This window comes from Trichomonas vaginalis, chromosome V, assembly GCF_026262505.1.
Source record: "Trichomonas vaginalis G3 chromosome V, whole genome shotgun sequence".
NCBI classification, from domain to species: Eukaryota; Parabasalia; order Trichomonadida; family Trichomonadidae; genus Trichomonas; species Trichomonas vaginalis.
Window position 1 is genome coordinate 18,441,916 of NC_067207.1, and position 14,769 is coordinate 18,456,684.

At 30.2% G+C, this 14,769-nt stretch overlaps 7 protein-coding genes across 7 annotated transcripts, besides 3 other annotated features; 4 read left to right on the forward strand and 3 right to left on the reverse strand.

Moving 5' to 3' along the window:
- Positions 1–416: 416 nt before the first annotated feature.
- TVAGG3_0359770 (leucine-rich repeats (6 copies)-containing protein) lies at positions 417–3,443 on the reverse strand (the record flags this gene model as incomplete). The annotated part of the gene is made up of 1 exon (XM_001317486.1): positions 417–3,443. The coding sequence occupies one exon, from the start codon at positions 3,441–3,443 to the stop codon at positions 417–419; it is 3,027 nt and encodes a 1,008-aa protein (XP_001317521.1).
- Positions 3,444–4,153: 710 nt separating this feature from the next.
- Positions 4,154–6,319, forward strand: TVAGG3_0359780 (leucine-rich repeats (6 copies)-containing protein; the record flags this gene model as incomplete). The annotated part of the gene is made up of 1 exon (XM_001317485.1): positions 4,154–6,319. One exon carries the CDS (start codon positions 4,154–4,156, stop codon positions 6,317–6,319), a length of 2,166 nt encoding a protein of 721 aa, XP_001317520.1.
- A 126-nt stretch (positions 6,320–6,445) lies between these two features.
- Positions 6,446–7,618, forward strand: TVAGG3_0359790 (ribonuclease inhibitor domain-containing protein; the record flags this gene model as incomplete). The annotated part of the gene is made up of 1 exon (XM_001317484.1): positions 6,446–7,618. One exon carries the CDS (start codon positions 6,446–6,448, stop codon positions 7,616–7,618), a length of 1,173 nt encoding a protein of 390 aa, XP_001317519.1.
- Positions 7,619–7,841: 223 nt separating this feature from the next.
- Positions 7,842–7,961: a mobile genetic element.
- A 271-nt stretch (positions 7,962–8,232) lies between these two features.
- TVAGG3_0359810 (leucine-rich repeats (6 copies)-containing protein) lies at positions 8,233–9,201 on the reverse strand (the record flags this gene model as incomplete). The annotated part of the gene is made up of 1 exon (XM_001317483.1): positions 8,233–9,201. One exon carries the CDS (start codon positions 9,199–9,201, stop codon positions 8,233–8,235), a length of 969 nt encoding a protein of 322 aa, XP_001317518.1.
- TVAGG3_0359820 (leucine-rich repeats (6 copies)-containing protein) lies at positions 9,202–10,590 on the reverse strand (the record flags this gene model as incomplete). Its single annotated transcript, XM_001317482.1, has 1 exon — positions 9,202–10,590. One exon carries the CDS (start codon positions 10,588–10,590, stop codon positions 9,202–9,204), a length of 1,389 nt encoding a protein of 462 aa, XP_001317517.1.
- Positions 10,591–10,900: 310 nt separating this feature from the next.
- TVAGG3_0359830 (ribonuclease inhibitor domain-containing protein) lies at positions 10,901–11,296 on the forward strand (the record flags this gene model as incomplete). Its single annotated transcript, XM_001317481.1, has 1 exon — positions 10,901–11,296. The coding sequence occupies one exon, from the start codon at positions 10,901–10,903 to the stop codon at positions 11,294–11,296; it is 396 nt and encodes a 131-aa protein (XP_001317516.1).
- Positions 11,297–11,476: 180 nt separating this feature from the next.
- Positions 11,477–11,992, forward strand: TVAGG3_0359840 (leucine-rich repeats (6 copies)-containing protein; the record flags this gene model as incomplete). Its single annotated transcript, XM_001317480.1, has 1 exon — positions 11,477–11,992. One exon carries the CDS (start codon positions 11,477–11,479, stop codon positions 11,990–11,992), a length of 516 nt encoding a protein of 171 aa, XP_001317515.1.
- Positions 11,993–12,793: 801 nt separating this feature from the next.
- Positions 12,794–12,830: a mobile genetic element.
- A 1,175-nt stretch (positions 12,831–14,005) lies between these two features.
- Positions 14,006–14,043: a mobile genetic element.
- The last annotated feature ends 726 nt before the right edge of the window (positions 14,044–14,769 follow it).

A 14,769-nucleotide genomic window follows, 5' to 3' on the forward strand; every position in this document is an offset into this window, starting at 1 on the left:
TAGTAAATAACATTTTAGTTAAGTCCTATTTAAGGATGACGTATCAGAAAGACGTAAGTTCTGCCTTAATGGTGCACTTACCCCCATATACTATCCTCTCAATCAGTAGATAAGTTATGCCATAGTATACATATATATTAAAAAAAAAACTTATCGTCTTCTTTCTATTCCTAGGAAATTGACTTCGCAAGATGATGAGTGTCAAGAATTGACTTCACAAGATGAGAGTCTGATGGACATAAGGACACTTTTGATATTCTCTAAAGCAATATTTAACTTTTATATCTTTGAAACTGAACAAAAGAAAGTGGATAGTGATTCTTAGCTTAATTATTTTAAATTAGAAAGCTGCTAGCTGTAATATATTATTGAAAAATAATAATTAAAGTTTTTTATTACTTGAAAAAAAAAGTTGTTTATGGAGCAACTTCATCTTCTGCTGCTTTCATTAGCAGTTTGGTAAGAGGTAAGAGGATGAAAATGAAAATAGCAGCAATTAACAAAACTGCAATAACTACTGATCCAGCAATAAGTCCAACTTCCGGTTTTGTCAAACCGATAACATGTCTTTCTTCATCATACTCATAATCGCAATCGTAATCTAGGAGTTGTCCTCCAGCATCACGATAAATGTATTTCTTTGTTGTTTTCATATAATATGTATTGAAAAAGTTTTGATAGTATTTGCCTTTATAGCAAAGTGGTGTTCCGTACATATTTGGATTTGGTTGTTGTTTAAGGAACTTTTTAACTGTTTCAGGAATCTTCAAAATTATACCTTGGTATTTATCATTTATGAGATCTTTTCTATCTGCATCTTGATAGATTAAAACCTTTGAAGATGTTATAGAATTTTCGTTAATGAATTCAACATCTTTTGGAACTGAATATGTCTTTCCAATGTCACCAAATGTTGCTAGCAATGTATTTGTTTGTTTATCTATGATGGCATGATCTTTTGTATAGTAGAATGGATTCTGTTCATCAATTTTAACATCAATATAACCAAAGTCCTGAGTCCATTTGAAATTGTTTACTTGAAACTGTGCTGGCAAATAAAATGTAATATTAATGATATTTCTGTCAAAACGATCATTATTAGCTTTAAACCAGTTTGGATTAATTGTAGAAACCCCTGATCCAAAGTGGAATTCTTTCAAATTGTTACAAAATAGGAAAGCAGAATCACCTATGGAAGTAATTGAATCTGGAACTGTAAATGTCTCAAGCCCGGAACCATAAAACATATATTCAGTTATTTTTGTTTGGAGGGGATGAAATTCTACTTTTTTAAGGGATGTGCAACGAGAGAAGAGATGATTACCACCTTCTGTAAATAAAGGTACCTTTATTTCCTTTAAGCTTGTGCAACCATCGAAGACACTAGATCCTAAAACACAAATTTCTGGTAATGTGACATTTTCGAGCTTTTCGCAATTACGGAATGCCCAATCTCCTATTAATGTGACTGCTTTTTCAATTTTAAGAGTCGTGAGATTTATACTATTTTGACAGAATGATGCAGAAACATTAAATGGATCTGAATAATTGTCAATACTAATAACCAATTCTTTAACATGTCTGCATGCATCTAATCGATTTCGCATTTTTTTATCTACTATGATTTTCTCGACTTTTTCTGCAAAATAAAATGCACCATTATATGCGCCTGCATATTGCCCAGGTATGGTGAATGTTGTTTCGCTGTATGATTGAAGAACAGCATTCACATATGTTTTATTTTCCTCATCACCTATTTCTAATTTTGTTACAAGTCCATTTCTTTCCTGAATGATTTCATTTCCAGGTTCAAATTCAAATTTAACTTTGTCACAATATGGAAATGCTAATGGATTGAAGTAAATTGCATCTTTAAGAATTGTGACTTTTTCCAAATTCGAACAGTTATAGAAAGCATCATTATCTATTCGCATAAATGGCCCTCCATAAGTAAATGATTTGATTTGTGAATGACTAAATGCATAACTATTTATTGTTGAATTAGTTAGTTTCAAGTTTTCTATTGGGCCTGTGTGTTCAAGACAATACATATAAATTGTAACTCTATCAATGTATTCGAATTTAATATTTGTCAAGTTTGTGCAACCGGTGAAGCAAGATTTATCGAGTCTCATGGACCATATGATGTTATTAATAACAACTGATTGCAGTTTTGTACAATTTGCAAAGCAGCTTTCAGGAATTGACTTGATTTCTTCGCCTAATTCGACAGATGTTAAATTATAGCAGCAATAGAATTCGTAATTATTGAGTGTTGTGTTAATGTATAGTGATGTAATTGAATCGCATCCACAAAATGCATGAGAATAAACGCTTGTAATATTGTAGTTAGAGATCTTAACTTTTTTACAATAAAGAAATGCATATGCGTATACTTCTTTTGTATTTCCATCGATTGTTAATGATAGATTATAGCAGTATGCAAATGCTGACCCTTCAATTTCAGTAAGTGGTTGATCTGTTTCTAAAGATTCAAGTGATGTGCAACCATAGAAAGCCCTTTGATGAACCATTGTTGCATTTTTGGCGATAACTCTCTTTAGTGATTTACAATTTTCGAAAATACCTGTTGGAATATATTTATCAGTACCTAATATATACAAAGTTGCCTCTTCAAGCAATGGACATCTTGCAAAAGCATAAGAATTTCCATAACTATAAGTAAGTTCAACCTTCTTAAATTGAGTTCCTTCTAATGCATACTTTCCGATAGTTCCTTGATCCCTTACTTCGTATTTTTCGAGTGGTGTGTAAGCAAATGCACGTTCTCCAGTTCTGAAAAACGATGCTTGTTTGATTCCTGAATAAGCAAATGCGTAATTATCTATATATCCAGTGTTTGTTTCAGATGAATCCTTGATTAATTTATCGAAATTAAATGATGCCAAAGAAGAATAGTATGTAAATGCAAACTTTCCTATTTGGCCAATGTCATTTTCAAAGTTGATTTCTTTTAATGATGTACAACGATATGCAAAGTAGTCTGGTATAATGCTTGCATTAATAGTCAGTTTCTCAATGTTTGCGCATCCATAAAAGCAATTTGGTTTGAATGTTGTTACTAAATTTAAATTTTCAATAACTTGAATTGATGAATTTGCGAAAGCACTATCTCCGATCTCGGTGACCGTAGTAGGAAGTGTAACTTGAATAATGTTTGTTAAACCCGAAAACCATTTGGCCGGGATAACTTGAATTTTAGTATTAAGAACAATATATTGGAAATACTCTAACATTTTGGTTTCGCTTCTAAGAGGAAGATCAACATCTTCACTATTGATGACTAATTTTTGACGAAATTGTTCTAATATTGTTAAATCTTGAACATCTGTAACTGTTACTGCATCACTACTATATGTAATCTCTGAGTTAATGGCAATTCTTTTGCATAGTAGTGACTGGATTATCAAGCTTTGAAACATATTCGAAAAAATAAGCGATATGAAATTTGTGAATCGATATAAAATTCAATAGTATATCGTTTTTGTCGAAACTGATCGATTTATAGTAAATATGTATATAAAATGGAAATAATGGTTTTCGAAATTTATGGATAAAAAGGTGATAGTTCTAAATGTTTAGTAAATTACACTGTTTATAAAATTTAATACTTTATTCGATTTCATTTTATTATCGTTTTTAATTTTGTAGAAATTACGATCGAATGATGTTCTTAAAAAGTTCAAAACCGCTATCTCCTCTCAATAATAACTCATGAGAAAATCTCAAGAAAAAGTGTTTTAAAACATATGATTGAAACAATTTCCTAAGTAGGGACAAATTTGCAAATTTCTTCTATTTTGAATATAATTTCATAACGAACACTTCTCAAAATTCTGCGATGAGCTATTTCCTAGATAATATGGTTATTCACAATATACAGCATCCAAATTTAATAAAATTAGCAAAGCCATTTTTGAGAGGGCGCCGTTGGGAAAGTTTAGCATAGGTCCAATTTATGCTATTATGAAATAAAAACAGAAAAAAATATTTTATAATGGGTTGAATGTTATATCGTTTTATAGTTTTGCTTTTTCTGAGTATAAAAAAATGAATTTTAAAAATGTAGAATTATTGAATGTTATTTACACTTATTAAAAAAATTCTGATTTATCGTTTTTTATTATTTTCAATGTTGCGTTTTGGGGTTTTTTTTGCTTTATTAACAAAGCAAAACTATTTAGACTCTGAGCCTATAATAGATGGAGATACGATTACCATCACCGAAAATCCAAATATTAAAGATTTAGCCACTTTGATTTATTCAAATCAGCTCAAAACACTAATTATTCAACTTAAATATAATGACATACAGGTATATGGTACAAACATTATAGTTCAAGGACCTGCTACGGCTATTCCCGATAACTTTATGAACGGTAATACTTTTATTAAAACTGTTGATCTATCGGAGAATATTACTAGATTAGGATCTAATTGCTTTTCTGGCTCTTCATTAGAATCTATCACAATTCGCGGTAGAATCCCAATGTTGCGAGGAGACTCTCAATTTATGAACTGTTACGCATTGAAAGAGCTGTCTATTGATTGTGGATATATTTCCGAAAATTTTGCCGCTAACTGTATTAACCTAACAACTGTTAAGCTCTTATTCAATACAACAATACTGATTGATCAAAATGCATTTTCAGGGTGCTATTCATTATCTTCAATTGATTTTTCAAACATTGCATCAATTGGTTCAAAAGCATTTTATCGAACAAATATAACTTCTCTTAAATTCCAAACCCAAGGTATTTCAATCGACGCAGAAGCCTTTGAGTACTCTAGAGTCCAAACAATTGATTTTGGCCAAAGTATTGCATACTTAGGTCAAAAATGTTTCCTTGGTACCCCACTTAAATCTGTCAAGTTAATGTCCGTTGGACAAATTGGATCATATGCCTTCTCCCAATGCACATTATTGGAGTCAATAGAAGTAAATTATACATATATCCCTGATTCTTTTGCAAGCTACTGCACTTCTTTAACAACTGTCATTGCAAAGAGAGCTAAAATGATTGGAAGTAGTGCATTCTACAACTGCAAATCACTCAAATTAATTGAATTAAGCACAAATACAGATGAATTTGATACAATTACTTTTGGCTCCAATTCATTTATGTACTGTGAGAATCTAGAATACACATTTTCATCACCAATGATATATATATTCGGCGATTATGCATTTTCTTACTGTGATAAGATCTCTCTTGGAACAATAATTACAAATTCATCAATTGGAGCTTATTCATTTCTCGGTTGTCAAAATATTGAATCTGTCACAATTCAATGCCCGATTGGACAAGCATGTTTTATGGGTTGTGAAAATCTAGAATCAGTTAAATATGAATATACAACCGAGACTTCAACTAATGAAATCCCTGATTACAGCTTCTGCAATTGTTCAAGCCTTAAAGAATTTGAAGGAAATGATAATATAACAAGAGTCGGAGAATATGCATTCGCATGTACAAAAATTAAAAATGTAGTACTAAGAAGAGCCATATTGGATACTAATGCTTTTGCTGAATCAAAATTGGAAACAATTAATTTCAACTTCGCGTCATCTTATAGCTTTCCATTTTTTGGGTGTTCAAAACTAGAAAAGATAACAATCAGTAAATATACTACCTCTTCAAATGTTTTTTATAATTTATTTGTATATTCCTATGAAGATTATTCCGGAGTATCAATAAGAAAAAATAGTAAAGTTAAAAACTTTAAGCTTGAGTTTGAAATTGAATCAGGAAATGAATATTATACAATCAAAGATGATCTTCTGCTCTACAATAGTACAGAGATAAAACTTGTTCTTCCAGATTATAGCGAAAGTGAATTCCAAATTCCAAGTTATGTAACTGACATTCATCGCTTTGCATTTGCCTCAAATAATAAAATCAAGAAGTTAATTTTTAATAGAGATTTGGAATTTGTTTCAAGTCACATATTCTCATGCTCTGATTCTATCAAAGAATTAGAAATTAGCTTTGATGGGGGTGAAAACCATACCCTAATGTCATCTTTCACTTACTTTGGCAAATTGAAATATATCACAATTAAAACTAATATAAATAAAATCCCTAGTTCGGGTTTTGCAAATAACCCACTTCTCAAAGAAGTCATTCTCCCAAGTTCCTGTACTGAAGTGGGTTACTATGGATTCATATATTGTCCAAAATTATATAAAATCAACTTAGACAAAGTAACTAAATTTGGTGAGGGTTGTTTCAGGTTTACAGGTTTTGAAAGCTTTGATTTCTCAAAATTTGGAGAAGAAATAACAATTCCTGATTAATTCCTATTTGGATGTGAAGACCTTGAGGAGATTACAGGTACATCTGGTATTAAAACAATTCCTGAAGAAGCTTTCCGTTCTTGCACTTCGCTCAAAAAGGTAAGTTTTCCAAATGTGAGAACAATAATGCAAAGTGCTTTTTCAGGTTGCGAATCTTTAAAGTCAATTGAAGTACCACAATTAGAATATATTTACCAATATGCATTTAAGGGCTGCTCCAAACTTAAGAGTTTCGATTTTAGTAAAGTTTATTGGATTGGTAGTAATGCATTTTATGAATGTAAATCATTAACATCAATATCCATTACAAATACAACCACGATTTCGGAAGAAGCCTTTGCTTATTGCAGTTCGCTTAAATCAGTTGATCTCAGTGGATTAAAAGCTATTCCTGATAATATTTTTGGCTACTGTTCCAATCTCAAAGAGATTAAATTCAATCCATCAACATTATCAATTGGAGAAAAAACATTCCATTCATGTGGTTTCAAGGAGTTAACAATTCCTGATTCCATTTTGTATATTGGAGAATACGCTTTCTACAATAATACTAAGCTGAAAAAAGTTACACTCGGTAAGGGCTTAGGTAAATTTGAACATAACTGGTTTGATAGATCCTCAATCAAAACAATTGTTATTCCATCGTCAATCAAGGACATTCATCAAGATGCCTTCCAATATCTTGATAATGTAAAGATTGAGTTTTCGGAAGACAATGTAGCATACAGAGTTGAAGATCAAGCACTTATTGCAAACGTAAATGATTCTTTAATTGTAACACTTGGTATATTAAGTAAGGTTTACACTGTTCCAAAATCAGTCAAGATTATTACTGCTAATTCAATTCGTAATGAACATTCGGCAGATTTAATGGAATTATCTGGTAGTGGACCATCTCTAAAATATCCAAGAGATCAAAATGGAGGAATTGCTGGTTCCGCAATTCTAAAGATTCCTCAAGGTGATATTATATCCATGCAACAACCTACTAGGTACTTCTTAAGAATTTGCTATAAAGATGACAAACGGACTGACATTGAGAATGATTACCTCCCTACTTATAGTGTTCTTGACGCTAGATATGCCACTGAAAATTATCATTATGATACTTTGATTAGCTCCAAATATTTTTCAACAGGGGAATGTTCTGAAAAATTAACTGATGATTACAAATGGCGGCATATTGAAGGCCTAAGTAGTCCAGAAATCGGTTTAATTGCTTTCATAGCTGTGGCAGGTGTAATATTAATCGTCCTAATTGTATTATACCTTCTTCCATTATGCAAGCACGACGTATGATCCACAACAATTAAGTAAAAAATGAAATTTTTTACTAATCAAATTTTTTTAATTGATAATCTTTCATCATTAACACATATTTAATATTTTTCTACAGTTCTTATATTATATTACGATTTATCCTTCAATACCCAGATATAATATTAGCTCGAAAGGATTGAATTTTTTTTACTGTGAAAAAGTCTTCGCAGTTTATTGAGTGTAAAAAATTGAGAGGAGTTAAGGGTGCACTTACGCCCCTATGACATGGCCTTCAATTCAGATGTTTAAGGTTAATTTTTAATGATGCTTCACGCCAGTAGTCAAAAATTTGAATCAAAGTCAGATGGGCGTGAGTGCAGCCTTCAATCGATATATAAGCAGTTTTGTGTTGAATCAATCAAATATGAATGTAATAGAAATCATTTAAAAATCTTATTCCTCTTTGTTACCATAAGTTTTTAATGCTTTTTTGATTCCTCACTTCAATTAATATGAACATCTGCAGTTTCTTAATTATTTTGTTCAATTCTGTGATATTGGAATTATGATATTCTTGTGTATCTTATTTATATAAAATCCGTAAAAAATATCTATTGATAAATAAAATATTTTTTTTTACTCAGCAAATCCCTTTATGGGGCAATATCATTTTCTGCAGCCTTCATGATAAGTTTTGTAAGAGGCAAGAATATATAGAGGAAAATGACTGTAAGCAATACAATTCCAACAATAACTGCTCCTATAATAAGTCCGATTTCCATTTTTGTAAGACCGATTACGTGTCTTACTTCTTTAACATCTTCATTGTCGCATTTCATATTCCTCATCCTATCAGTCTGTCCAATTTTAGGATAAATATATTTCTTTGTGATTGCAAAATCACTTGTCTGGAACGAATTCTGATAGTACCTTCCTTTATAACAATAAACTGTATCATAATATGGATTTGTCTTTTGACTATTCACGACTTTAACTGTATCAGGAATCTTCAAAATTGTTCCTTGATATTTATCATTTTCGAACAATGTCGAATCTGCATCTATATAATGTGTGAATTGTGAAGTGAATATACTATTTGCATCCATGTATTCGACTTCTTTAGGAATGGAATATTTCTTTCCAATATTACCAAATGTCGCTAGCAATGTATTCGTTTGTTTATTGATGATAGCGTGATCCTTGGTGTAATAGTATGGATTTGTTTCATCAATTTTTACATCAATATTTCCAAAATACTTAATCCATGAAAAATCATCCAAACGAAGTCCACCCGGAATATAGAAAGTTATATTAATTGCATAACTTGCAACTTGATATAGATTTTCATTTTCACTGCCAGGTTGTGGAACTACAATTTCATTAGTGCTTGGATCGATATAGGCATAACTTACAAACCATGTTGGATCAATAGATGTAATTCCCATTCCAAAGTGGAATTCTTCTAATTTTTCACATAAACTAAATGCATTTTCTTCAATGGAAACAATTGAATCTGGAACAGTAAATGTCTTAAAAGCAGTTTTTTTGAACATACCAGATTTTATAACTGTTTGGCGTGGATGGAATTCAACTTTTTTGAGAGATGTGCAAAAATAGAACATTTACTCTCCCGATGGTCGTTTTTGAATATCCACTGTTGGTGTATATACTGTAATTAACTTGTCAGTAAATAATGGGATCTTTATCTCCTCTAAATCTGTGCAGAGAGCGAAAACATTCTGGCCAAAGGAAATACTTTCAGGTAAGGTAACTTCTTTAAGCTTTGTGCAATTATTAAATGCTTGGTCATCGATGAATGGTACAGCCTTTTCTATTGTGAGTTTTTTAAGTTTAGCATTACTATCGCAGAAATTTTGGTCAATAATAAATGGATCTGAATAGTTGCTGATACTGATTGTCAATTCTTTAAGGTATCTACTATTCTGTAAATTGCCAAGTATTGGTTTAGTTATTTCAATCTTCTCAACCTTTTCTGCAAAGTAAAATGCTCCTGGAAGAATGCTATCATATGAATCAGATAATGAAAATGTTTTCTCATTGTATGATGGAAGAACTGCAACCAATATTGTCATATTTTTGCTAACACCTTCAACATGACATGTAACAATTCCATTACTTTCATTAATTATTTCGTTTCCAGATTCAAACTCGAACTTTACTTTATCGCAATTCATGAATGCAAGTACATTAAAACCAAAGGCATCTTTTTGAATAACAACTTTCTCTAACTTTGTACATTCTTCAAAGGATCCATCTGCAATGGCTGTTGTTGCTCCACCTATTGTCAATGATTTAATAGGGCATCTATAAAAATCTTTAATATCAGTTGATGTGTTGATGAGTTTCAAACTTTCAATTTTTGTGTCAGCGAAGCAATATCCTCCAAGTTGACCCATCATAATGTTATCAAATCCGATTGAGCTCAAGCTTGTGCAACTCTCAAAACAAGACAATCCAATTTGGAGTCTAGAAACCTTTGGAAATTGAACGGATGTCAATTTTGTGCAATTTGCAAAGCAATATCTTGGTATTGTATTGATATTTTCATGAAGTTTAATAGATGTTAACTGTTGGCATGAATAGAACTCATATTCTCCAAGAGATCTATTGATATCAAGTGTTGATATTGCCTGGCTTCCGATGAATATATATTTTCCAGCATCTGTAAAGTTATAAGTGTTAATTTTGATATTTTGGCAGTAAGCGAATGCGTAATCACCAACTTTTAATAATGTTCCATAGATTGTGAACTTAAGATTTGTGCAATATGCGAAAGCATATTGTTCAATCTCATCAATATCAGGTGTAGAAAGAGTTTCGAGTGCCGTGCATGCCATGAATGCATATTGATAAACTTTTGATGTTCCATTTGATGTAAATTTCTTCAAAGATTTGCAATTTTGGAACATTCCTTCTGGAATATGTACTTCTGATGTAAGTGGATATGGATATTCATATATGTTTATAGTGGCTTCTTCAAGTTTTGGCATGTTTGCAAATGCAAACCTATTATCAATAGCATTTTTAATTGTTATATCAATTTTCGTTACTGGTGTTCCTTCAAATGCAAATTCACCAATTGTTCCCCAATCTCGGAGTTCTATTGTTTCTACATTTGAATAGGCGAAAGCGCGTTCTCGACAGTGGTAGAAAGATGCCTTTTCAAGACCTGAAAAAGCAAATGCATATTCGTTAACAAGACCAGAAGGTGTTCCTAAATGAACATTCTGTATAAGTTTTTCGAAATGGAAGGAAGTCAGCCGGGAACAGTAGGCAAATGCATTTTTACCGATAGTGTAAATGTCTCTTTCTAATCCTACTGTTTGTAATGCCCCTCAAGTTGGAATCTTTAATAATGCATTTGAATCATGCAAATCATTAAAATCCATAGCAATTACAAACTTCACAGGAATTGCTGAAGATGCATTCAGTTATTGCACTTCTCTTGAATCAGTTGATCTCACTGGAATTCCTATTGTTCCTGATAAAGTATTCAGATTTTGCACTAATCTCAAAACTGTTAAATTCAATGATTTCGTATCATCAATTGGAAAAGAAACATTCCATTCATGTGGCTTCCAGGAAATAGTTATTCCTAATTCTGTTTTATATATTGGTCAATTTGCTTTCTACAACAACACTAAACTCACCAAAGCTACACTCGGAGAAAATCTTTGTAACTTTGATAAAGAATGATTTGATAAGTCTTCAATTAATACAATTGTTATTCCACCGAAAATCAGGAACATCTCTAAAGATGCTTTCACACACCTTGATAATGTAAAGATTGAGTTTTCTTCTGCCAATCCAGTCTACAGATTTGAAGATCAAGCACTTGTCTCTGAAACTAATGATACTTTAATTGTAACAGTTGGAATGTTAGGTAACGTATACACTGTTCCGAAATCAGTTAAATATATTGAAAGTGACTCAATTCGTAATGTTTATGCAGCAGATTTAGCTGAAATTAATGCTTTGGATGATGGTACTACTGAAAAGAAGCCAAGAGATCAAAAGGGAGGCATTGCTGGATCCGCAATTCTCAAGATTCCTAAAGGAGACTTCATTTACATGTCGCCACAAGCTGAGCGATATTTCCTACGATTTTGCTATGATAATGACAAATATTTAAGAACCAATGATCAAAATGTTAAAACTTATGATACTTCGTATTATGCAACTGATGATTATCACTATGAATTTATCCTTCAAGGCTCAAAATATACAATAGAAGATTGCTCTGAAAAATTAACAGATCTATACAAATGGCGGCATGTTGAAGGATTCAGTAAAGCAGAAATCGGTTTAATAGCTTTCATAGCTGCGGCAGGTTTAATTATAATCATCCTGCTTATATTATACCTCCTCCCATTATGCAAACACGCAGCATGAGCCAAAACAATTAAGTAAAAAAATTAATTTTAATTTTTTTCTTAAATTAACTTTTTTAAACAACTTCCTAGTTACTTATTAATCAAATCAAATAATAATGATCATTTGATTCGATTTTAATATAAAATAAAAATTAGAACAAATTTATCTCAAAATAAATTAACCATGCTTAGGCTATCTATGTTAGAACAGTTAGCTTGTATGTTTAAAACTTGAATGTAGTTGAAAATACATGAAATAAAAAAAATTAAATTGCAATTCTCAGTTTCAATTGTGCTTTGGTAAATTTCGCTTGTTTTAGATTTATTGTACTACTAAATTAATAGCCGAAATAGTTTTTTGGTACGAAAATAATCTGAACAATCAAAAAGCAAAATGTGTAGATAACTCTCTTAAACATTTGCGTAAATTGCCTGACTTTATCATATCTTTCATATCTGCCTCTTACGTCTATTGGATGAAATTCAATCCGATATGATTGATTTGATGAGTTATCAATTTTAAATGTTCAAATTAATCAGGGACACGTATTTCACCTTGTTTCAAATATAGCACGAGCTGAATTTAGAGAGCGGCATTTTTTTCATTGGTTTTGAATTCAACAAAATTTAAGGGTGCACCCGCATGTACGTTTATTTGAGAGGAGGAGGATTAAATTTTTGAAAGCACTAAAATTTGTAAATATGCTAGTTATATAATAATATGCATTATTTTAAAAAATAAAAATTAAAGCACGTTAAAATCTTTTTGATGAATTTTTACAAAAGCTACTCAGGATAATGCAAGATATGAGTAGTTATGTAATAAACAGAAATTCATCAAAAGTGACAGCTCTCAATTTTTTGACATTTGTAAATTCTAAATTGAATGAGAAAAATGAAATAATACTAAGCATAATACAATATTCTAGATTTAATTATAATTAGGAAAAGTTAGTTTTGTGAGTACTTTTCATAGGCATATAGAATGAAATCTTCTGAAAAATAATATCACATAAACTCATATTATTTTCTAATATATAACTATTTTATATAAAATCAAATTCAATGATCTTAAAAGCGAAGGATAAACCTCAAAAATTACGAATATAATGAGTGGGAATATAATGCTTATCTATCATAAAACCATATGAAATATCAATTTTTGCTTTACGCCTAATTTTTGACGACAATTAGCAAAAAATGTTAAATGTTAACACTCAGTCCATTTGAATATAAAAAATAAAATTGACTTTGATTAAATGTTTTTATTTATCATGCAATTCTTCTTGCGACCAAAGAGTTGAATAAAAGTTCAAAAAATAAGATAGCTTAAAAAATAATATACGGTAGTGTTTACTAATAGATGAATAGTATATAAATTCTATTAAAATGGATTTGATCCAAAAAAATATAAAACCAAAAATAATTGTTATAATTTAAATGAAGAAGTAATTTAAAACGATTTTATTTATGATCAAATTTTATATATTTTTTTGGATCAAATCCATTTTAATAGAATTTATATACTATTCATCTATTAGTAAACACTACCGTATATTATTTTTTAAGCTATCTTATTTTTTGAAGTTTTATTCAAATCTTTGGTCGCAAGAAGAATTGCATGATAAATAAAAACATTTAATCAAAGTCAATTTTATTTTTCATATTCAAATGGACTGAGTGTTAACATTTAACATTTTTTGCTAATTGTCGTCAAAAATTAGGCGTAAAGCAAAAATTGATATTTCATATGGTTTTATGATAGATAAGCATTATATTCCCACTCATTATATTCGTAAATTTTGAGGTTTATCCTTCGCTTTTAAGATCATTGAATTTGATTTTTATATAAAATAGTTATATATTAGAAAATAATATGAGTTTATGTGATATTATTTTTCAGAAGATTTTGTGTTCTTCTTCAAAATTTTATTTTTTATTAAAAAGAATCTTTACAAAATATACATTTACTTTAATTAATATTTAAAAACGTGCTCTATCAAAAGTTCCAAAAATTCAATATTTTAGCTTTTCTGAGGTGTCACTTTTGATGAATTTCTGTTTACAACAGTTAAACATAAATTTCAAATCAGATTTTACTTATAATAAATATTTTAAATTTCCGAAAATTAAGTTCAGATCGACTCTATACGTAGTAAATACTAAATAAGGTGCCAAAAACCTATTAAACAGTATCAAAACTATCAAGATTGTAATGTTTTTGAAGAAAAATTTATAGAATTATGGACTTCAAACAGATATTATGTAAATAAAAATAATATAATGAATTTATTTATTCGTATAATAGCAGTAATAAGTCGATTATTCACTTCTACTTCTGAGATTTGAATTTAATTTCGACAGAAAAAGAGATTCAAGAGGAAAATACTAGGGGATACAAACAGCCACCATGACAGGATTATTATGGAGCCAAGTTGTATTTTTTGATATTTTTAGAGTTTTTCTACCTATTTAGGTACCAAGTTATTGCTTAAAAATTAAGGTTCTAAATTCTGAAGTTTACATGATACTCCCGGGCGCACCCTTAAGAAAAAAAATTAATAAACATTTAATGTATTTCATACATATCTGAAGAATAAGCAGTCCAGAAATTCTACAAATTGAAAACACTGATAAATCTTTTGAATATGAAAATGTAAAAACTTTTCTCAGAGTAAGATACTATTGAATATTAAAATCGAAAATTTTGGATGTAAAAATTTGACCACTGTAAATTTCAAATCAACTTTTACAGTTTCTGAAAGCTCATACAAATTGATCGGAGTTTTGTTAATA